The sequence below is a fragment of the Hypomesus transpacificus genome, chromosome 4, assembly GCF_021917145.1.
Source record: "Hypomesus transpacificus isolate Combined female chromosome 4, fHypTra1, whole genome shotgun sequence".
NCBI lineage: Eukaryota > Metazoa > Chordata > Actinopteri > Osmeriformes > Osmeridae > Hypomesus > Hypomesus transpacificus.
The window spans coordinates 3614679-3639744 of record NC_061063.1 but is presented as its reverse complement, the minus strand read 5'-3'; the positions used below and the strand labels follow the sequence as shown (position 1 = coordinate 3639744).

At 39.8% G+C, this 25066-nt stretch overlaps 1 protein-coding gene across 1 annotated transcript; it reads left to right on the top strand.

The window, feature by feature from the left end:
- The first annotated feature begins 12054 nt into the window (after positions 1-12054).
- On the top strand, positions 12055-24905 carry LOC124467544 (CMP-N-acetylneuraminate-beta-galactosamide-alpha-2,3-sialyltransferase 1-like). The gene is made up of 7 exons (XM_047019851.1): positions 12055-12302; positions 18808-19554; positions 20892-21085; positions 22468-22647; positions 22790-22835; positions 22925-23044; positions 23133-24905. Exons 2-7 carry the CDS (start codon positions 19264-19266, stop codon positions 23304-23306), a joined length of 1005 nt encoding a protein of 334 aa, XP_046875807.1. The 5' UTR covers positions 12055-12302; positions 18808-19263; the 3' UTR covers positions 23307-24905.
- Positions 24906-25066: the final 161 nt, after the last annotated feature.

Sequence of the window (25066 nt, the reverse complement as noted above, 5' to 3'; positions counted from 1 at the left end):
TTATGGCAAATTATTTCGTGGACCCCTGGCTATGGCTCGCGGATCCCTCTTTTGAGAACCACTCTAATGTGTCTGACTGGAGGGCCCAACGGGTGGTTTTATGAATTAATAAAAAGTCATGAAATGCAATGTCCATGATACAAATCTCTGAAACCTGAAGGTTTTGAGAGACATGAAATGAATGTTGAACGTTTTCTATATAAATGAACAAGCAGGGCTCATCAAGACATGCTGACATGTTATAATGTTTCAAACATCCCGAAAATAACAACATGACCAGCGCAAGAGACATTGTTACAACCCATGAGCTTCCCTCTGCTCAGTATCTTGTGTCATCAGTAAGAAGTGAGCTGATGCAGTGCTGGGATGATAACCTTTACTTGCGCTCAATTGCACAAAGACTCGTGAATAAGTTTGAAAGGAGGTCCAATTAAAGGGTAATTGTGCTGCTGTAACCAGATGATAATGGATCTTACAGGCTTATGACAGGGCTGGGAGATTGTTTTTAAAAATCACGACTGTTGAATAGTCTCTGTGTCTGTTGATGCTGGAATAAGATGTAATGGGCCCGACAAGGGGACTAGGGAGAGGGGGAGTCGTTTAGGACTCCTGCTTAATTACACACACATTTCTGGGAGCTTATTTCTGCCAATGATTAAACCATAGGCGTACTGCACGTAAAGCAAGGGATGGAAGACTATAGTTTAAATTAACAGACAAGTGGTTTGAAGGTTCTTTGTTTCTTCACTGTTCATTCATTGATGTCTGTTTCACAAAGACGGAGCTTTACCAAGTCCAATGATATGTTGTGGGCATTTTAATGATGTAATGAAACCTGGGTTTAAAACAGGTCGAAGGAAGGCCTACTTGTTTATTTGTTCATTTTTGACATTTGTGGACAGTACTTTGTGTCAACAATACTCATGTTTGCTTTGCAGACACATTTAATATTGATTTTTGGTCCCCTTTCTCTACACAGGGCTTGAAAAACACAAGATCACAACATGCCGGTAATGAAAGGGGGTTCAGCGACATAAAAGGGAGATAATGCATTTCTTCTCAGAATCCCCAGTGCCCAATCACAGGGATTTTTGGCGCTGTTATTGCAATTTCAAGATACGTTTTTACAGAGATGCCTTTAATGAAAAGGCAGTCAGAAATGCATCACGCTAATGTGGCCTTCATGTAATTTGTTGCCATGGAGGTGGATAGCAGCTGTAACAAAACAAATGTCACATGAAAAAGAAGATTAGAGAAACTGTTCCTCTTTTCCTAATTAAGAAGTAATCAGGCCAGCTCTTAAAAACAATGAGCATGTCTAGTTAATTCAAGCTTCACAGCTGTAAAAGTTTGCCGGCAGTGTCTAATTTATCCACATGGTTGATTTACAGAATAGGTTCACATGAGCCAACGTCTACATAGTGGCAAAGCTTCTGCCTTGTTCCTTGACTGAATTATAAGACAAGGAGCAACATTTACACAAAGACACAAGTAATACATCTAATGAATAACTGATAGGTAATGCTTTGATGTTGCTCTGGTATTGAAGGCAAGAGTGTCCCAGGCTGTATGTTCCGAGTTCTGATTTAATGTAGGGCTTTATGTAATACATCCTAACTTAAACTGTAGGGTTTAAAAACCTCTGTAGATAAACTAATAGCATACTTTTGTAATGATTAAGCAATAGTTATGAGCTAATAATATTTGCAATTGCTTGTTTGCTCTCAATACATGAGCTAAAGAAAATCTTATACTATCTTATACATGAGCTAAAGAACGTCTATATATTTCAAATTCTTGCATCCCTTCGAACAAGTCATTGTATAGCTACAATCGTACAGTTTTCTCTTGCAACCTTAAATACTGGATGATAAACACATGGTTGTGTACACTTTTTCAGCTAAGGGTTTTGATCTTTCCCAGGTACAGTACGACAGTATGTTCTTCGTTTTTTCATGCTCAATCCAAAATGCTTTGTTGTGTTTGCTAACTATGCCCACCCACCCCACCCACACAGCTATAGAGCTATTGAGATTCTGATGTTGTGGCTAACCTTATTTACCAGCCAAGTCACCCCTGATGCATGATTAATGACCCCTCTTCCTAGCTTTGTGGAGATGCGGCCATATACATAATAAGTCTATCACTTAAGACAGTGGAGGGCAAAGCCCGGTGGCTGGAGGACGCAATCCTATCCAAGCAGGGGACTTTGGGCCAAACCAAGAAGTGAGTGTGGAAAAGGATGATAACATTCAGGCTTTGTGCTTGTGTGAATGCCACAATTCAATCCTTATAGGACACGGCAATGCAGATATGCCCTGCAACAATGTCACCTTAGCCCTGGATACTGTTGACCAGTAATTCCCTCTGACCCAGCCAAGTGTCAAAGTGTATTTCGTAATAACACTTATGTAAACATTTTCCTTTCATCAAAAACTGCTGTGGCCCAACTCTCAAAGGCATACCAATCAAGAGTAGAACAGCAGGATGTTAGCCAGTACTGGGACACTGAAGAAGAAAAAAGACTGTCTCGAACAACCAACAGAAAAGGCATTACAACTCCTTCCCTGTGTCATCCTCTGCAGCTGCCATATGTCTCTCCATAAGTAGTAGGAACAGGCTCCCTGAAATATATAAATGTCCATGACATGACCGGCTTTGACCACTTGACCAAAAGTATCTACTTCGATAAAACAGTGCTTACTGCATCACAGTGGATTTTTGTGTTTTACAAATGTAGTAGGACACCATGGGAGGATTGCCAATGTGATATGTAGTGCTGCTGCAGCCTCCCTAGTCTATCCTCTGGTGGGAGAATGAGTTATTAGGTTGTGGTAAATATCTCCCTCCAACAGCAAGATGGTGAGAGACAGAAAATGAGAGATAACGAAGAGATTAAAAATAAACAAACCTTGACAGGGAAAAATGGTTTTGAAGAGGAAAGCACACACCTGAGACTGCTCATTTCGTTTATGGAAATCTCCAACGGCCACGTTTTTGACTCCTGAAATAAAAGAAAGCAATGAAATTGATTTCCCTTAGAACCTGGGTTAAATTACCCTATTGTGTTGAATATCGGTGGCAACATCAAGCATGACGGTGAGAAGGTCTTTCAATTTGTTGCAATAGATAACTTGGATTTACCATTTTCTATGACATATTTTAGATACTGACTCTAGCATGCTATAATATTGCACAGCCTTAAGTTAATAGCTTCGCTGATGAATCATACTCATCATGGAATAAATTACATCAACATTCTACATAAACCGCATTTGCTAATTGTGCACGTACGGTAAGTGGTGTACCCCCCCTTGTCTATTGGATTTCTTATGCAACAAAAAGGTTTGTAGAATGCATTCATCCAGGTTATAAAGCATTGAAGGTGGTGGCTGTCAACAGTCTGTCACTTTGAACTGAAAGTCAAGGACACCCATCAGCCATGTTCAACAATATCTCCCATCAACAACCTCTCTCAGTTGTCTGAAACTGTTTCTCAGAGCTGACATCTATTTTGGCTTCCCATCTCTTCTTTAAATTGAATCTTAGAACTTGCTCCATTGCTCCTTGTGTGAGTTTTCTTTTTGTAAAAATGAAAGACACATGTTGAATGCACAAGCAGGGCTGAAGTCACAGAAGCCAACACTGAAATTCTGCTCCTGTGGTGCAGCAAATTCTCAATTTTTTCTCCTCTCCTGGCTAGATACATTCTTCATAATTGTTAAACATGAAGCAAACCACTTCTTAAGACATCTAGAGGCACGATTTGAAAAGAGAAATTCATGGATGGGAAGTTTTTCTTTATTCATTAGCATTTCAATTTCCATATACAATTTTGTGTTTTCCAAGAGAACTGTATATTTGTCATTACCATAAAGGAAAAACAGGCACAGGCTGATATATCTTGAGGTCTGTATGTATACCTCAAGTATGTTGATTTAAGCCTCTGTCATTCTGAAGCAAGTCAAGAGAACCCAAAGTCTGTTTAAAAGTGACTAGTGTAATGTTCAATGTTCAATAGCATTAAAGGCTGTTTTTTGTAAGTTTTGTATGGAATACGATTGATGCCATGTTTAGTGTACGTGTTGTATGATACATTTTTGTTTGACAGTTTTGCAGATGGCATACCAGATGTCAAGTTGTTTTGCATTGCTCGGACCTCCCATTTGCTATGCTATTTTTTGTTTTTCAGAAACTGTACACTGTGTTATAAGAAAGAGCCATTACAAGTTCTGGAAGTTACTACTGAATCCAATTTAGAGCCATTGTCATTGTTCAGCAATCAACCTGCTGTATACAAGCTCTGGTTTTTACTGGAATATAAAAGCTTCAAAACACCCAAGTCAGATATTTTGCACCAATCTGGAAGTAGCTGACAAAAATATAATTTCAGCCAACAGGCCAAGATCACCTGGAATGGCAGATTCTGGATTGCCTGAAATAACTATCACAAGGTTTGTCAAGTGTCATCATAACTAATGAGATTTCATCAGTCAGACGGGCAAGAACAACACTAACGCCGACTGCGGCTGTTAAATTAGAGATGGGCGAGTGGTGGGGGGTGCACGGGACAGATATGGAGGGATGTCATTAGGACTGACGGGAGACAGTCAGGCACCACACTATTGCACATAAAAGGGAAGAAATGTCTGTCCTACTTCATGGCTGTGTAAACCAGGCGGATGTTAATGGCTTCATCACTCTGGGGAGCACAAAGCACACAGACAGCTGACTTGTTAAGCAACGCAAATGCTGTTTATATGGTGGGATGGAATGAGTGCCTTGAGTGATGTTTCCTCAGTCGCAGGGTTTCCAGTTAACTGAATCAGTATTTTGCAGTGGAGGTAAAATAGCAATATGTTTTTTATCTGGGAATCTTTTCTCCAGTCCTTCGACCTTTCATGAAGGTACTCTGCTGATGAACAGACATGTAGAGCACTCTGCTCACCCATCTCAGACTATAACGCAGATACTCAGGCAAATGTGGCTTGATTGTGCTCCTTTTTCAATCCCAATAGGACTTTATAAAAAGAGAAAAGCCACCCACGTCACTTTCACAGATGATGTGTCACTGAAAGTTTCCTTTGTGTATTTCTCTTAACCAAAACCTTCTTATTTTTTACCTGTGATCTCTACTGCATGACAGGATCTGCCATGGTTGCCTAGAAAACAATATATATTGAGAGGCAAGTGATAATACGCTTGCTTACAACCTATTAAGACCAACTCCTCCCTGCAGTGTCCCTGGTACCCTTCACCTTTCAAGCTCTGATAATTTCAACATTACAAAGGGGCATGTCAGTGTTCTGCGCAGAGAAATCACTGCAGATTAAATTGTTCACACAGCTCACAGAAAGGTCAGTTCAGTGGACTCTGATGTGAATAGATCTGGACCTTGATTATACCTGACAATGAGCGGGAAAGGAGGGAGGAAAGAGCAAACGACGATAACTGCATGGCTGGCAGAGCTGGAGAACTGGAAGTTCACTCCAGATCTCCAAGCACACTTTTCTCCCTCGGTCATGCTGGTGTTGACGACAGCAGTTTCTCATATCAACTTGCCGACCAAACCTGTACTGTGGGAGAATCAACCAGTGACTCTAAGTGTTATCTTCCTCTTGCTGCAATTCATTTATAACCAGACCGTTTTTAAGTGCACATATAGACACAGAATTTGTTATGTAAAAAACAGTCTTTAAAAAGACATAGACATTGAAAGCGCATGTCAGTGGGAAAATATGGGTCACTCATGACAATCTTGCAAATGTAGATTATTAATTCAGTGATGTGATGTGAGTTTTTTCAGTTGTGTTTAAATGCATAATTAATCTATGGTAGTGAAGTACTAAGGAAGATTTCAACTAATAAGGGATACAGCATTTCTATATACTGTCTAATATTTAAATGGACAAAAAAAGGGAGCCTCAAAGCAAATGTTTGTGTCAAAGAGAGAGAGAAAAAATGATAGAAAATGAGAGACAAGGAATGGGAAATGGAGGGGGATGAAGGGAGGAAAAGGGAGAAGACTGCCATTTCAGAGCACATTCAAATGCTCAATGCAGTCATGTGTGAAGTGAGCGATTAAAAGCAAAACTATTTGCCATCCAGCAATTAAACCACCCTGGCATTGCAGCTTGACATATGCAGAAGTTTCAAGAGACACAACAGAATTCCAAATTCACCTGTGAGACTTGGCAGATTAGAAGGTGAGGTGGATTTGTTACCAGAGTGCTGCAGTTCGTACGGCTTAGGTACTTAACCTTAGATTTCCTGATAAAAATACCTTGAGATGTGACCAGCTGACCAAAACAAATGAGTTGTTTGCTAAATTAGGAAAGATTAACTCACTGGCTGCTGAATACCCTGAGGAGAAGGAATGGATTTTGCAAGGTGATCAAATGGAGATGATTGATACTGAAACTGAGAGAATTGGCTAATTAAAGCAATCCATATATATCAGTGACGCCCACAGTGCCCAATCAATATCATTTCTTTATGAGACAGAACTGACTGGAAGGAATACATGTGTGGGACTGTGCAGCCTATGATATCCTCCCTCACATTAGTCTTTTGCGACACAAAATATTCCCATTCATGAACGGGGGGTGGTTGTAAAAAGATGATCCAACTAGCGACACAATGTTTCTCATTTAACATAGGCTAAAACTTACAGTGAACAGAAGTCTCACATAGAGCTCCCCCGCAGACTCAGGGGAGTTTGGGGGGGTGGGGGGGGGGGTTTAAGCGACACCCATAAATCCCCAGTGAATTCTTCCTCTCTTCATCTCCTCTCCTCATTTCTTCTGACTACAGATGTGAAGCATTAAGAGATAAACACAGTAGCAATAATCCAATTAGCTCTAATGAGCACACCCATGATCAAGGCATTTGAGAAGGAAGTCCATGTGCTTCACTTGAAGCCTGTTTCAAAAAGTAGAGCTGTGCATTTGACAGAGAGAGACCTCACCTATGAAAGGGAAGACGGTTGCCAACACATCTCAATCTTTGTTTACCCGTAAATGGAGTGTCAGTGGACTGAAGGTCTAATATAATTTTGAGATTAAGAATGAGGAGAAATGTAGCTCCATGCAAACAACACCCTTACGGCACATAATGTATGTTTTGCTATTTGCCACCGTTCTGCCATAGATTATACTGCAGATAAGCAAAAGTTGTGAGATATGTGATTCATACTCTTTAAGCAAAACATGTGCACAGTCAAAAAAGTGTATAACTTTCTCACCAAATTTAAAGCCTGTCAAACGTAGCAGAGGGTGATGCTAAGTGAACAGAACAGAGAAAGGTTGTGTCTGAAAGAATGCTACATGAACTGACACACAAGGGGAATTACACCAAATGCACTGTCATACTGATTTGCTTTTGACCTTTCCAGAAACCACTTTCTTGTCACTCAAACCTTTGACCTCTGAACAGACGCACGCCTACATACACACACGTACCCAGACGCACACGCACTGACTTGTTCTTTTCTTCCTGTGTTTCCGATCTCATTACCGTGAAAGAGATCACCCCTTACTTAAACACACTGGCCCAATGACGTTACAGATGCTAGCTGTCAGTTTCCCCAATCCCTTGGCTAATGCTATTAGCACTACAAGAGACGGTGAGAAGGTGATTCCTTCCAGTGATTAATGGTGAATCCGAATATAATACATAACTAAACGTCAAACTATGAAAGCTTTTGTTGTTTCCTTGTGTTTGTTTGCATGGGTATGAACTGCGGGAGAGAGGATAAAAAACAGCATGAAAGTATCCAACACAGGGCTGTCTTCTAAAGTCTGTTGGAGCATGTATTGATGAATGGCTTTGAACACTGGTCCATCAGGAATCCATGTTGCACAGAATAAATGTCTCTCAGTATGCAGTGAATCACTTGGATAGTTGAAAGCATAACGAAGGCAGTTATTTTTTTCTTTCTTTGAATCTGTGTTCTGTTTGGTTAAAAATTTGCTTTGCTTTGATTGCAAGATAACATACTACTTAATTCATGTTTACGTATTACAAATGAAGTCATCTGAATGCATTTCCTTGCTGCTAATCACATTTCTCTCAACTGAAAATGTTTTTGTTGAGTCAAGTGGTTAGGAGGAAGAAAACACTTCCACTTAAATGTATGAAGTGACAGTATAACGCCATTGAAATCTTACAGATCTTTGATCCATAAACAAAAGTATATGTCTTCTCTGTTGAAGATAAATATGTGTATGTACTATACATACTATGTATATATGCGTGTGTGTATATATACCGTATTTCTGTACTGTAACCTGTATATATACAGTGTACATATATAAATAATATATCATTATATGTATTTAAATTGGATATGAATCATACAGTGAATGGTAACAATCCCCTTCGAATGAATCAAACTTGTGAGCAGGGCGTGTCTTCTGCCCAGCCAGAAGAGCATAGCCAGAGCATACTGCTACTATTGTGCCAGGTGACACATGTTTAATGCAAAGGAGCCATGTAAAAGTGAGAAGAGGGCTAGGTCCTTTGAATGGTAATCGTGTAGATACACCCCACGCTTTTAAGGCTCCTCCTGAGGTCTCAGCATGAGATGTACCCAGTGAAGGCCTCCCGTGTGTGCACGCCACACACACTTTGAAGTTTTGCAGCAGCGAAAAGCGTTTTAGGCATTAATACCGTGATTCAACTAAGAGACTGTCTTTTTTAGAAAGTTGAGAATGATGGTATGAAGAAAGAAAACCTGCAGCTTCCCTTTATTCTCAGATGACGAAAAGTTTGGCTCTTATTTTGTGTTCCTCAGAGACAAAATGATTCCTGGGGAGACATGCTGCTTACGTCTGGTGTTAAACATGCTGATGGAAATAGAGTTGCTTGGGAGAATTATCTCTCTTGAGAAACTTTCCAATGAGGCACATAAGAGAAGTGGTGAGGATTCTGCCACTTCCTATTGCAACATGCCAGTAAAATAGGATCAATCACATGTTTTTCTTAGGAATTAAAACTATGGTGTGTTGAAAGTAGACTAATGTGAAAACTATAGACTAAAGACTATTTCTGAACACACTCAAATAGATTTGAGAGAAGTGAGTTTAATCACAATAGTTATATGGTCTAATCATGCACACAGCAGGCAATTGTGCCAGTAGAGGAACATGTAGTGGTTCCATTGAACTCTCGGTGCATCTAGGGTTATAATGCATAATAATTATAATTATGTAATGCTCTTCGAGCTAATCTGGCTCTGTGATAATACAATGCACATATTCATTCATTAAATATTAATTGCATCTCACACCTTCAGTTCCTTATATTTCCCATTAGGCATTAAATGTTAAAATGCAGTTCTCTCTTAGATGAAAGAACACCTTTAATTCTACTCTGGGGGAGCTGATCTTTGATGGCAGATAATAATACCAATTATTTTCACTTTCATGCTATAAAAAAAAAAGATGTCTGCAATATCCCTCGCTTGTGAAAATAATGGGTAGCCATAACAATTGCTAGAAAGAAAAAAAGGAAAACATTTTAAAACAATTACCTTAATGTTTTTTTATATTGTACTTTTATATTTTGGTAAATACACTTGGAATTACTGGAATGTATTAAGGTTAGAACACTGAGCCGTGAGGAACACTAGTCAGGAGTCACATTCAACATAATACATTATCTGGTGACTAATGTTAAAGAATATGCTTTTGTGTGTTGTTTTTTGTTACATTCTAAGATTTGTCCCACATTTCATCCTTAAATTTGCAACAATGGAATGTGGCTGGTCTATGGTAGTGATATTCTGTTATTGATTGATCAATCTGTCATCTCCCCTAGATGCAATTATGAGTCACAAAGGTTTCTTTACAAAGAGTTACCTGTGTACAATAGAGACTTTATGTTAATTTCCCTAAACTCATTTATTCTGCTAATATACCTTTCTAGTTCCCCTTACACACAGACACACACACATCCACCAACATACACACCATTGACTTCCCCTATGCAGGTCGAATATAATTGGATGAAGAACTAGAAAATACGCCCTTTCCCGATGGAGTGATATCTGCTTTACTGGTAATGGTGAAATGATTATCTGTTCTTTAAAATACTTCTGGGGTGCTCTTCCTCATCTAGAGCTCCTGATAATTTGGCAAAACACATTTGCAGGGCAACAACACCCTGTAACTCACACTGACTAATCCTAATTGTCAGAGGTAACACAAGCCACACAAATAAACAACACGTAAACATCAAAATAAAGACTTTGCATTCCTAAAATGTTCTCTATTAGTTTCTGTGTTTGAGAAATCCACTGGAGTCCACTGGAGTTTCTTTTACCCTGCATCCTTTCAAGCTGTTCGAGAAAACAATGTATTGAGCTTTTGTGATAATCCGGTCTGCATCAGGGACAACTGAAAGAACGATTCCTAGCTATACCAACAGAGTGCTCCTTCCCTCAGAAGCAATATCTCTGCCAGATAGTTTAAAAAAGCTTGTGAAGGTCACCATTTCAATTTCATTGAAGTATCCTTTGAACCTCAGAGAAGAGATGCACATGTCCAGATATACATTAAACAGCATCTGGTTTGAAGGACAGCGCATATGTGGACATAATGGAATAGAGCTACAAAAGCAATGAATGAGGAAAAAAAGTCTGGATTACATGCATCATTTCATTTCACCGTGATTGATGCATCCACAATCAGCACAACTTTCTGTCTCAAGGGGAACTAGTGAAGAGGATCCTGGTGACCATGAATGTGAAAAAATCTAATCAGGTATCGACGCTGTTATACTTTGTGCAAGAGAGACAAGGGGTGCTCTGGCTAAGCTGATACAGTCCAGAAGTTGGACCAATCAGAAATCTCCACCTTCACGGACACGACAGTGGGAGATGCATGTTGATAAGGAACAATTGGTATCTAGAGAGGGATTTCACTGCGATTCCATGGCTAAATGTTAATCATTTTGCACTGTAAGATGAGATATCTCAGTTAGCTATGTGACCTTGGTTCCTTGTGAGAAGGATATTGCCAGAGGGCTATGTTTCATGCTGGGAGACATTGATATTTGGCACACATTCACTGCAGCTGAAACCAAGCATGCGCAGTATACATAAATTGACAAAATCTGCTTGGGGTAAACATGTCTGTCTCTAAAATGTCATGAGGTATGGTAAGTGAGTCTTTCCTGTAAACACAATGCAAGCAATCATGATTCAGTTCTATTTTTGAAGTGTTTATCCTAAAACTTCTGTTGAACACTTCTGGTGTCATCATATGGATAGACATATGTAATCAACACAACCATTCGTGGGCAGTCTTGTTAGATTTTCATATTAGGCCTACCACATTTTGAGATGCACACCAGATAGCAGAATTATATTTTCGTGTTGCCAAACTTTGCAAAGCATGCCCTCTACACAAAGCCTCAGGCCAGTTGACTCTTGTCAGAGTGTCAGAGGAAATTGTCTGATGAAATAAAAATGGTAGAACATATGGTTCAAATCAACAACAACCAAAAATCACTTGAGGCATCATATGTGCATTCTCGGTTGAGGTAGCCTGACCTTAGACTTGGTAAGGAAGGCTTCTTTGCCCACAGCAGACAAATGTGTCAAATTTCACTCAAAAAGATGTATGTGGCATCCACAAACTGACACGTGTGCGGTCATGCTAGAGCGCTTTTAGCGCCTTTGTCCTGAAGTCCTGAAGGCAACACTGATGCCTCATTTAGTCTCTTATTACTTTCCATGTCTGATTATAGCAATCAGAAAATAAAGGAGAACATTAAATTGACTAATTAGGCAAGACATGAAAGAATGAAATACTGTATTTGTAATAGAAGTGGGCTCATGTACACGGTCGACTGAGCTTTCGTTTAAAATTTAAGTGAAGATGTCATCAATATAAACTGACCTGCATCTAAGTGATACGAGAGCATATCACGCATTCCCCATGTTCCTCTTCCAAGACAAGCTACAGTACTTTTAGTAGAAAGGGGCGTTGCACTTGTGGTGTCTTCTATCCACATGTCCGCGGCAGGGTATTAAGGCTCATTATTGCCAGTAGGCGGGCTGTGCACTGGACAGAAACATATGCGTCAATAGATACTTTTAAATAGCTCACATAAAAGCCGCTTTATGATATAATATTTTGATCCACAATGATGTGTTCGAATTTAAATATGCTTTTATAATGTAACCTTCAGTCCGTCAGTCAGAAAATAGTCATTTCATTCTTTCTTTGGAGCTCATGTTCCGGACCGAAAACGGAATAACGGAATTCCCTATCATGATTGAGTGTTCGGACTTCAAAGTAAGTATTGAAACGCAAAAATAAATAATTTCGTAAAGCTGACATTTTCTTCTTTGTGCAATTGAATGCAATAAATTAACTGATACTGTAAGGTAGCTATACTGAGCTAGAAGTCAATGTTAAGCAACAACAGTGTCAGCTACAACTTGGCTGTACCGTTATGAATCAATGGTGCATAAAACATGGTACATGAAACATTCAATTCAAAACGTTATCTTCAAAAGCCCAAGTTTATTGTATCCTGTCGTCAAGTTTTTAATATTAAAGGAAAAATTTAATCGCATAGGCTACAAATTTAGACTGTATGTCTATTTAATCTTTTGTGAAACAGTTTTCAGTAATCAGCACTGCATGTAAACACAACGTGCACCACGGTGTCTTTCTCAACTTGAAGTTCTTTACTCTATCTGCCGGACCCTTTTAACCTGAGTTCATGTTTTTAACCATTGTACCATAGATAGTAGGTTACACCACGTTTCAAAAGCTGCATCTGACAAACCTCTATTAATTTGACACTGCACTGTAATACCTGCTTCTTCTAAATCGGTCATTAGGGACGCCTATATGGAGCATAAATTAATCATTTGGACGTGTTGACCACACAACTACACACGTGCTTTTTTTTAAAGATCTTATTGTCTTCTGTAGAGTCTTGTTTATAGGTTGTGGAAATGTGTAGATTATTTCTCATTTTGCATATCCGCCAGGGGTAATTGACATGGCCTATGCTAATTATGCTGTATGTGAATAATTGGGGCTCTTTTTACACTAAAACGTTCCTGTGACCATTACAGATATGTAAGGTGATGAAGGTATATGTGTTGCTACCTCAACAAATTACTTGCACATCATGTGCTGTGACCTTGGGAAATACTGTGTCTGTGTCTATATGGATGCAGGGGATGCAGTGTATGCATGGTGGTCCATTCATAAAGGTTTTTATTACCTGTTACCAGAATAAATTGCTGCAGGACATTACAATACTGATTGATTTGAGGTCCTGTCAGCATAAAGCGAACCCATAGTCCTTCCATCTTACCTCAATACAAGTTTGTTGAGTGAACCTATTGTAAGCCTTCTGTCAGCTGGGTATCAAAAAAATCTATCCGATTTCCTTGATGTAGGTCTTTCCATTAAGGAGAGGTCGGCTTGCAGCCTGCTAGGCCAGGGTTGTCTAATGAGGCTTTTTGTACATCACACAACCTTCACCACCAGTCCCATTCAGTTGGCTGGATGGAAATATTGTGTACCATTGTATATAATATTGGATTAGTTGTTGTAATATATTTTCTCTAATCATTTCAAAGCATTTAACATTTACATGTAGGTCATTCAGCTGAAGCTTTTATCCCAAGCGACTTACAATACATGCATTTGTCTAAAGTAGGTGAACCGACTGTACAAAGCTAAGCTTCTTTTTTTTTCATGATCTGTCATGTTCCCAACTGATATTTTGCTCAGGTCAGTTGATGAGACATGGTTGACTGTACCAGCCCTGGTAATCAGTGAGGTCCTCTCGTGTGTTCCAGCTCCTAGACAGTGGAGACATCATTCCTCACCACAGGGCCTGGGAGACCAAGACGGTTCCAGCATGATTATACTGGCTGGTCTAAGCAACAAGCATAGCACGGCCATGGAAAAAGACTGATCCTAGTTCTCTGAACACCCCAACCCCCACAGCTGTGGTCTGCACAGCAGCATATCGGAAGTAGGCTCCAGTTAGTGTAAGGTATATTTCACCAGTAATTCGAGTCTCCATTCAGAGCACTTTAAGTGGTCACAGACTCTATTTTTCCTCCACAGTGTTCACTTTGGAATCCTCCCTGGGCCTTTGATTTGCCCTCTGTTTCCACTTAGAGTCCTGGCTGCTCTCCAAAAACACCTCAGCACCACTCTTTAGATGTGCCCATGTGCACAGATTTTGTATTTCATGGTGGTTTTTCCCCCACAATAAATACATGTAAATGTGCAGGATTCTCAAAGTTTGGTGTTGTGTCATTGCATCAGGCTGTCTTTATTTGAGAGCTCAAAATAACTGTTTTGCTTTCAACTTCACATCAATTGATTGCTGCGTTTACCAAATGCAATATGTGTATTGCATTTCACAATTAGGCCTGTGGGTTTATGTGTTGTCACACTTTGTCTGTAAAAGCATATCCATACTTTCTGAGAAAGCAGATCCATACTTTCTGTGAAAGCAGATCCATTTGACAATGCTTGCAGCCAGTTGCCTTTAGATAATGTGTAAATCTATGTGTCTACAGCTGGTCTGGTTCAGATGGGACCGATGCATTATGTTAAACTGTAGCAGCAGATGTTTTACCCTTCTGATGGCGCCTCTAAGTTCATATGGACCTCACATTTCGTAGATGGCTGTATAAAATAACTTTTTTTTTCCGTTTTGATGGACAGATGTGCTGTCCTTCACCATTTCGTTGTCTGCCTGAGTCATTCTCCAGAAATTGTTCCCCTGTGTGCCACCAGGGTTGTGTCACAGCTTATATAAAGCTTCCTTGTGAACCTTTTGTTCCCATTTAGTCATATTGACAGGGTCACCCATCCCCAGACCCTTAGATTAAATGAAATGCCTTAATTCCCCCCACTGTAGAATGACTCACTTTAAATCTGCAGATACTGTACCCAACACAAACCTTTCCAATACCCCGCACTACAGAGGTAAAATCTAGAATTGTCAGGTTGAGAAAATGCACTTTTCTTCTGCAGTCATTGTTATTAAACTGTCAAATTGTCTTTGCCTTCCCCGTATAGACAGTGGCGTTCATTCGATGGAGAACCCTATTTCAGTGGGCTTAGCCCTTGTCTTGATTTCTGCTGGTTGATTTCAGAAGAGGCTAATTGCCATGCCGCAGAGGTCCATTGTTAATTAGAAGTGCTCTTTGGAATCTATCATATGGGCACTACTCTAATTGGCAGTCAAAGCTGTGCACCACCTGTCCCTGCCTTTAGCACTCCAGGTGTGGTCGGCAGAGCTGAAGGCCATGGTAGTAAAAGGAGGCAGCTCCTGTGAATAGAATTGAACCATGCTACGTCTGCCAACTCTCAAAATGGCAGCATTGGAAGAGGACAGTGATTCACACTGTAGCTGAACCAGAAGTGTGAAGATGGCACAGGAAAATCTAAATATATACAAGTGCTTATCCTGTCCATTTTTAGACAAACTTCTCACCCTATGTGCTTCTCTGCAATCCACACATAAGGTGTCAGTTAGCTGCATTGCTAACTAATAGTTTGCACTAGAAAATCATTTTGTCTGTATTGCTATCATTGTACATATCACAATTATTATAATGTGTGAAGAATTCAAGAAAAAGATTAACACATCCAATGCTACCCAATCCCTCTTTTTGTAGATCTGTCATTGTTCTTTTTGTGTGTGTACCAAAACCGTTTTTAAGAACACGTGGCCTTGTTTGCCTACATTTCTCTTTGTATTGTTAACTACAACAATCGACTTGTTGTCAGCTCTCAAACCAAATGTCTACAAGAAGCATTGTGTGTCTTTAAACTTTGTGGTTTGGAACAGCATTCAAAATGTTGTGCCTTACCCTATTGTTCTGTAATCACAACAATGGGATGTGTTGCCGTGAATGAACTCAATGGAGTTTAACATAAATATCCTGTGTCATATTGTTTTACTATGTTGAGTCACAATGTATAGATATGAATACAGGTATGTCTTATTTAATATATCAAGACATGCTGCTACTTTATATCATAGGGGTTTTAAGGAACTGGGAAACTTCAATGTCTCTGTGTTGTAGATGATGGTGCTGTTTTCATTGTGGTTTTGATGATCATAAAAGGTTCGGTTGTGTTTTTAGTTTTTTCATCAGACCACACTTGTAACACACAAGCATTCCTGGCAATTAAGAGTTTACTTTTCATAAAGGAAGGGTTATGTATACTCTCTCTATATATAGAGAGAGAGAGTACACCATTTTAATGAAGGTTGAGGTGGGAGGTAGAGAGTGTTTTTGTAAAGGCTAATAGCCTTTCTGCAGTTAGACGAGATCAAGAGCAGAACCAAGGCAAGGCTAGAATTTAATGCAAAACATTGTCTCCTGCAATTCTCCTACTCTCTTCTTTTTTGTTATGTATTTTTTATAGTTTGTCATCTCTATTGTTGATCTCCTGAAATTGTCAAGGCTCTTTTTGCCCACAGCACTGGGCTACTTCCAATTTAAATTCATAGTTAAATATTGATTGTAGCCGAAAAGGGACTTTTCCAGATTGTGGGGAAAATGCAATACAAAGAGCATTTAAGAGAGGACCAGATGACGGTTTGGGGCCTTTGGTGTATAGAATACTGTGTTTGGTTGATGGACAGGAAGCTAAAGGAGGCCTCAGCTGAGTCAACAAAGCTTTATATTCTTTCAGACAGGGCCCAGGTATCTCTTTCACATGTTCAGGTTGGTTTTAAACACATTCAGAAAAGAAGAGTAGAGAGAGGAACATTAGCTATTTCTTTTCTTGCTAGTTTTTCACATCCATGCACATTACGTCTGTAAAAGCACAAACTGAACACAATTGTTTTGAGTGTTGTTTACCTTAAAATGAATGGACCTCTCCCAAGAAAAATACAGGATTCATAGGAAGGGCGTTTGAATGTCTTAGTTCCAAAAGTAAACCAGTGCTGACGGACAGAGCTCACAAGTTGCCCAAATCAAAATATGTGTCTTTACTTAGTATATGGCCACTCTCTCAGCCTCTTGTCCAGCTATCTGTCCCATGTCTGCATACTGTACACATGCAGAGCTGGAATGTGGCGTCCTAGTACCAACATTCCTCCTCCACTGCTGGAGGTTTTCATTTAATTCTCCTCGCTAAAATGAGAGGCATCCCATACTTTTCCTCCACATGATTAATGGGATAGCAACATCCAGTCCTTGGTAGATGTATAACATGCATGAAAAAAACCCGTCAACACTGTGGAACTGCTTTGCATTCTTTCCTCCTGCCAGAATTTGCTATCAAAGCAAAAGCAGTGAGGATTTCGACTGCATGTAAAATCGCCTGATCAAAGTCATCAAATGACTGGTGGAGTTTCATTTGAACAATATCACTCTCCATGCTTAGTGAGCAGACATTTCCACCTAATATCACAGACGTTTAAACATCCAGAAACGGAGACGCTACCTTCCCATCTTTTTCAATGACTGTGGTCATCATTTGGGGTGTTTTGGGGGAAAAGTCTGTCTTCAGTGTACTGTACGCCATAGCAAAAACACTGTCAGACCTCAGAGAAGGAAATGAAAAAGATTGTCACAATTCAGTGCTGTTGAAGTTTGGGGGCTGAAATTGCTCACAGTAAGAAAAAAGCAAGGCTAACAAAAAAAGAAGAAAAAAAAGAAAAAACTTTTCTGACAACTAGAGCTGTATTCTGTTACTCCATCCTGAAAGTTGATGACTTTTCTAAGCTAGAGATTAGAAAGCAAGAAAATGAAAACTTCACAGACCACTCTCTTCTCTTTTTTTCTCGTTTACACACACACACACACATTATCTCTTTCTCTTTTTTCTCACTTTCTATCTTTTTTTCACTCTCTGACGTCTTTGCTGTCTTAGCTTAAGTAACTTCAATGCAAAGCTGCTAACTTTCAGCAGGCCAAGGTCAGAGAACAAGATGATTGTCCATGTGTTGTCAAACACGGGGAGGGCACCATCTGTTCCAGAACATTTCTGTTCATTCTGTCATCTACCTGGAACCTTTTTTAAATGAGGCTCTCAGAGTTGAGTTAACGACCCCTCAATCTTTTAAATATCCATTAACCCTACCTCCTACATCGTTGTCAAACTTCCTGGCCGGGATGACAACCAACCACATGTTCCTAATTAGCATGTAGTTGATATGCAAGATGCCATTTATTTGGGAGAATGTGAACCAATATGCCCATTAACGCTTCAGTAAAAGGGAATGCAATGTGTCATTAGTGCTTTACCTTTTTTCTTGACATGCTCAAAGGATGGTGAAAATTAGATGTTTTTTTGCAGACAAACCTTGAGCAGTCTCCTTTCACTCAGCCATCACTCCAGTCCTGTAAGTTTCTCTTGAGGGCAGATCACAATGTACTGGTCGATTCTTAATAAAGAAAGACCTGCAGTATTTGTCTCTTGGTATCAGAGATTTGCACAAAACCAAGTGAGCTCTGAAATTGGAAAGAGCAAAGGGGACATCTGTTTTTGTGCTCACACTAATTTGTCATGCTGGAGTTTGACAACTAAAGAGTCTCCCTCTTGAATGTTGACATGGCCTTGGATAAATGTAGACATTATGTGAAACTGTCATTGCAGTTGTCTGAGCACCAAGATCAAATACAGACACTTCTCAAAGGCAAGTTTTGCCTTTGAAGGTTTTCCTGTTTTTATGAGAAATCTAGAAAACTACACTCTGAAAACACTTATATTCAAAGCTAATCAAAGAGATGTATACCGTTTTACCATACCCCCAGTCTGTTCTCTAAACATCTGTCGTGTTTGCTTTTAGGTGGATGTTTATGTGGAGAATGGATGGACTACCGGTCATTAACCCTGCAAAGTTAACAGTGGGAGAGTGATTTAAGCTCTTTTCCCCGCTGCCATCAAGTTGACAAAGCCATCTTGAGTTGTCGCCACAGTGGAATGACCTGTCTCTGGATTAGCCAAGGAACTACATCCACAAGGATTCCTCAGTCGGATTTGCACCAAGGACAGTTTTATCTGAACAAACTGGTATGCACAGGATGACATGGTTTTTCAGGAAGGTGCTAATACTTTGAAAACATTTTTACTCTGCAATCATGACAAGGACATTTATGTTTGGTGTAAACAAGCATCCGTTTTTCTGTTGGAATATTTAAATCCCTTTCAGCATGCAGTCTCCTGGGAATTAATTTTTCATAGGCCTACCCCACTTGGAATTCTGAATTGTCAATGAGGTTCTTTTGGTCCTTGGCATCCTAGCATGTCTCTATTCAAAATGAGGAAAATCAGAGCTTTTACTCTGTTGTTTTGCATCATCACCTTTTCAACGTTCCTGTTCAGTTACACTTTCCCTGACCCATCCCTGTACTTCTACAAATATGCTTCTCGCTGGTCAGACAGCCTTTTTTCCAAGGGCTTTTGTTCCTGTCACCATTGTATGACAGAGCCAGATGACGACCCGTGGTTCACGGAGCGCTTCAACCAGTCTGTCCACCCGTTCATGACAACCAGGAACAGTGTCCTCTCAGAAGAGACCTTCAGGTGGTGGCAGGTACTGTAAGACTCTGCTCACAGTACATTTCCATGATGGCATAGTAGTGCTTGTAAAGGTTATGCCTTGTTTGTTTACAATAATGCGTTCATTTAGCAGGCAATTTTATCCATAGCAAAGTACTAGGCAATTTGAACCAGCAACCTTTTGCAGTCAAACACTCTAGTGTTAAGATATAGCTTTTTCCCCCCAACCTTTCATCGCAAGCACAATCCAGGGTGGTTTATTGGACCAACATGGCATTTGCTATTTACTTAATTAAACCAAGGTCAGGTAGAGTATGATAAAGAATGAGCTGTGTAATTACAACCTTTAGAGAATCAAATCAACTGTGACACTTGTTTTGGCTTGTTGTGGCTTGTTTAAATTCAAAAATCAAACTCTAATCTACTCTTTGTATAAAACTGTTCGGAACACTGTCTTGTAAATGAAAATTGATTCCTCAGCTATTACCTAGGCAGTCCCAAACGGCATTCAATCTCGCTAAGTCAAAAGATACATTGATAGGTGCAAAAATCCAAGGATGTTTTGCAGATCAGCAAAACGGCAGATCGGCATCAACAACGTGTCACACGTTCACCTGTCATGTCAACAATAGAAATCCAACGATGTGGCGGTTATCCCATTCACCTCACACCATGTCCAATTAAAGGTGAAAGTAGAACAATTACTGAAAGGTTGGCTCACGTCTCTGCTCATTTATAAAGACCTTTCTCACAAGGGGATGAGAAACACGTCTAATCCAGGAAGGTTCCGCCTCAGCTGTGTAGTCTGATGGATTAGGTTGGGCGTGACCCCAGGATAAGTGATGAGAAAGGGCTGTGGAGAAAGACCCACCACTACTTGATGTCCCTTAAGTCCTGTTTGGTTACGCATCCATTCCAGTCAAGATAAATAGGTTACCTATCTATAATAGGTCACGTGTTAGTCTTATCCAGCAATATACAATATTGTACAGTATACTGCACAATAGTCAGCAATAGTCAGTCAGCAATGGTTTACGTTTGGAACAGTACAATACAAGATACTGCACATATACAATACATTCAGTGTGCATTCTTAATGTGTGTGTGTGTGTGTGCAAGAGCAACAGATCTCTCTCTACTCACCACCACATAATATACTCTGAGTTTCCCCTGCTGCTATTCTTTTTATAAATCAAAAGGCTGCCAGGTGATGGGGGAAAGACCAAGAAAAATTACATGGTAGATAACCTCCCCGGAGGTTGTTTGAGAAATGTGCTCTGTGTCTTGCACTGCCCTTGTTAAATCACTTTTACTTACAGTAGCCCCGGAGTCAGGCTTTAATCTGAGAACTTCACACTACTGTGTCACCAGTGGCTCCAGTCAGAGAGGCAGCCAGCAAACTACAGCCAAGTGGTGGAAAAGTTGTTCCAAGTCATCCCTGATGAGCAGCTCTACATGGACGCCAACCCAGAACGCTGTAGAACCTGCGCTGTGGTGGGGAACTCAGGGAATCTGAAAGGAGCTCAATATGGTGGCCTCATTGATTCCAACAACATCATCATCAGGTGGCTTGTTTACTTTTGATTTCACCTGTTTAAAATGTCTTGACTCAAATGCAGTTTCCTGTGTTGAATCCCCAGCTAATATATTATTTATTTTGTGGGTATTATTTTATAAATACTGCACATATGGTCCTGTTGCATTGACAGCTTCATATCACACAATTTCTGTGTCCTGGAGACAAGGACAAAACCATTTGGTTTTCTATGAGCAGAATCTGAAAATCAATGCCATGGCATATATGTTCAGTTCATATCATGTACTACAACATTACATGACACGTACATTAATTTTCTATTGGAACGCTGCTGAAATAAATAATGAAAACCCTCAAGTCATCTTGGCAATAGCAAAACCCTGTTAAATGAAAAAGACTTTGGCACAGCTCGCTGCCAAGAGCACACGCAATGTGAAACCGTGCCCCCAATCCAGTTTGACATAATGAAAATGAATATTTACCAGGATTCCCATCACTCGTATCTCCGTTTTCAAAGTGAAAGACCCAATTTAATCTCATTCTATAAGAGCTGTATTGCAGGTGCCAAGGCTGCAGTAGTATCTTCTATTCAGACATAATGACATGTCCAGGGTGCTTACATCATTCACCCCCACTATGATAAATTGAACATCAATCAAATTCTTATCCTTATATAATGGGATAAGCCATAGAAAATAACTTACTGAAGTTGGATAAAGCCAGAAAAGGTGACAGTATACACCTCACATCAGAACTCATTTAAACATTTGTATTTCTCAAACATGTTTGCTTTAATATCAGACCAACTGAGATTAAATTAAGCGTAAAAGAAACAAAGTCTTTGGATGAAATTGATTGTGCTGATCCCATTTAATTAATTTAATTTTAATTAATTTAAAAGAGATCTTTGACAGAGCAAAAACTAAGTTGTTCAAATTGTGGTTTCGCTTTCCTCTTAGTGTGCTCTCTTTTGTACACAAATATAAACTGTTCGTTATAACAATGACTTCAAACTATGAAGTTTGTCGCACACGTTCAGCCTCGGATGGTTAAATCTCCAAAGATACCGGCTGAATTCACACCCGCATTCTGTCAGTACAGTTTGGATCCAGAAATGTGGCGTGATAGGAGTAGGTCAAAGGATAGGGAAAACAGCAGATGCGAATCAATTCACTCTCCTTGGGGTACTGACGACCTGCTCTGTCATTTCCCTGCCTGTGTCACTCACACACTGTGCGGGGGAAAACAGATTGAATCCTTCTCCAAGATACAGTGACAGACTGTTGTACGATAAGCACAGCAATCTGGGTGTTCCAATTACTCCTAGCAACTAGTCGAAGTGTACAGTATGGAAGTGTGAAGGCTGCTTGTTTTCTAGTGGCTATTGTGTTCCCTGCTGTGGCCTTCCAGAATGAACCAGGCACCCATCTCTGGCTTTGAGGAGGATGTGGGCAGCAGGACCACTCATCATGTCATGTACCCAGAGAGTGCCATTGACCTGGAAAACAACACCAGTCTGGTGCTGATCCCTTTCAAAACCCTGGATCTTCAATGGATCATCAGTGCACTGACAACAGGCACCATCAAACAGTAAGTGCTCCGTTAAACAGGCACTTGACTATGTAATGGATTGAGGTTACAGTAGATTGCTGTTAATCAGTCTGTTGAATGGATTGTGTGCATGATCTGTTTTAATAGCGTACTAAAATGGGATGTTTCACTTTTCTTGTAGAACGTACTTACCTGTCATGTCAAGAATCAAGGCCAACAAGTATAGGGTGAGTCCAAATGTGTTTAACTGAACTGAACAAATCTTAGCAAATGTCCAAATATACATATCAGTTCTGGGCCTTGCCATGTTTTACAGGTGATCATTTACAACCCAACCTTTTTCAAGTATATCTACGATACCTGGCTAGAAAGCCACGGACGGTATCCATCCACTGGTTTTCTCAGTTTGATGATTGCTCTTCACATATGTGATGAGGTAAGGTCCTATGCCCGTAGCAACAATGAATATGCAACCCAAGTTGTGACTGTGTTTAGCTGACGTGTTGCTTCTGTTTTGGCTGTAGGTGAGCGTGTTTGGGTTCGGAGCAGATCAGTTTGGGAACTGGCACCACTATTGGGAAGAGAATCATTTGGGAGGAGCCTTCCGTCACACTGGGGTACACGACGGAGATTATGAGTACAATGTCACCCTCCTGCTGGCAGACAAACACAAAATTAAACTGTTTAAGGGGGTTTGAGTATGAACAGTCTTGAGCTAAAGACTAGGCACTGGCAGCTCTAAGGCCGGCCTCACAACAGAGCTGTCGCCTCATCCACAGAAACGCCATGATGACAGAGAACAGTTTCACACTTCTTCAACTCAACTCTGAAGAAATGGACAGTTGTGGACAGTTTTCCCAAATATGTAACTCTATGACTAAGGATGTATTGATCTGATGTTAAACATCCTTCCTAGACCACATATCAACTTAATATACCCAAAACAAAAGTGTTTTTATTTGTTCTTTGTAACGGTTTGAAACCGACTGAACAAAGAGGAATCATTACTTGTAAATCTTAACATTTGTGTGGTTTCTGTGCAACAATGTCAGGTCAGGTAAGCATTGGGATGGCAGAGGTGCCTCACTAGATGTCACATTGCTGCTTGTCCCAGACCTGACTATGTGGCCTGGCTGCTCCAGATGGCTGGTGGTATTAATTCAGGTGGGAGCGTCTGTCACATCCATACGAAGCCTGAAACTTGGGTGGGAGATGACAGACATGCTGCCACCACCACAGAATGGGAACCAGCATGCAACCTGCAACGAGTGCCAATGGGTTAACATACATGGAATGTCATAGGGAATATTTGTATTACACATTACATAACAATACATACAACATTAATTAGATTTCTGACCTATGGGTTTGATCACTTTTTATCCATTCACTACATTTTGCTTCCTATTATGGTGGAATTTGTTTCCCTGGGTCATAATAGAATTCAAGTGAATGTGCAAAAAAAAATGCCAAAATGTGCTTTCACTGAAATGTGAATCACTCTTTTCTACATATCATTATCTCAGTGAGCCACTAGCTGCGGCAGTGAATGTGTGAAATTACCAATCTGATTTACATGAAATCAAAAGGCAGGGTTGAAAAGGAACATAAAGTCTGATTTTTCAGTGCTGCTTAAACATAACTGACATATCTTTTAATTTATAATAGTACAAATAATGGTCATTTGATCAAAAGGACCATGAATTTATTAGTATATGGATCTGTGTCATAAAAAGTGCCTTATCCATGATACTCTTACAGTATATAGAAGAGGTTTGGGATATGGGTTTTTTTTGTTCCAAGGTGCCTTTACATGGAATTTGTTTATTATAGAGTAATAAATACATGGAATTTGCTCAATGTATTATGTCTAAATAGGCCAGCACGCAATGTGATTTTTTGATTATTATCCACATGCTATTTTTTATGACTTTCTTACCACTATTAATAACATGTATGAATTGCCATTTTCTTGATGTATCCTACACTAACCATTTGAGGGATCAGTGCATTATTTATAACTGCTCACCAAAACTTGACTTTCTTCCCATACTAAGAGATCTTGCCATCCAGTCACTCATTTCCAAATATGGATGTTAACGGTATTTTGCACAAATGTACTTGCTTACCATATTGTCATTTGTGTTTGTGCCTTGAAATTAAGCTATTTCAAGTAGCCTAATTAGCCTAATTGCGTTTGTTGATTAATTTTTCTCATTTTGCTGTTATTACGTAGCCATATCTTTTAAAGCAATCTCTTCACCCAACATTCGAATAAAGACTTGCTACAAGACTGATTGCATTGTCTTCTCGGATTATTATTATTTCTCAGTTTTTTCTTGGACTGTGATGCTATACATTGAGTCCCTGAACAGGATTACGAACACACCGTCATCTAGCGGACACATTATGAAGCAACGGCCATAACTTCATGTAAAATATAGTGGACAATTAACAT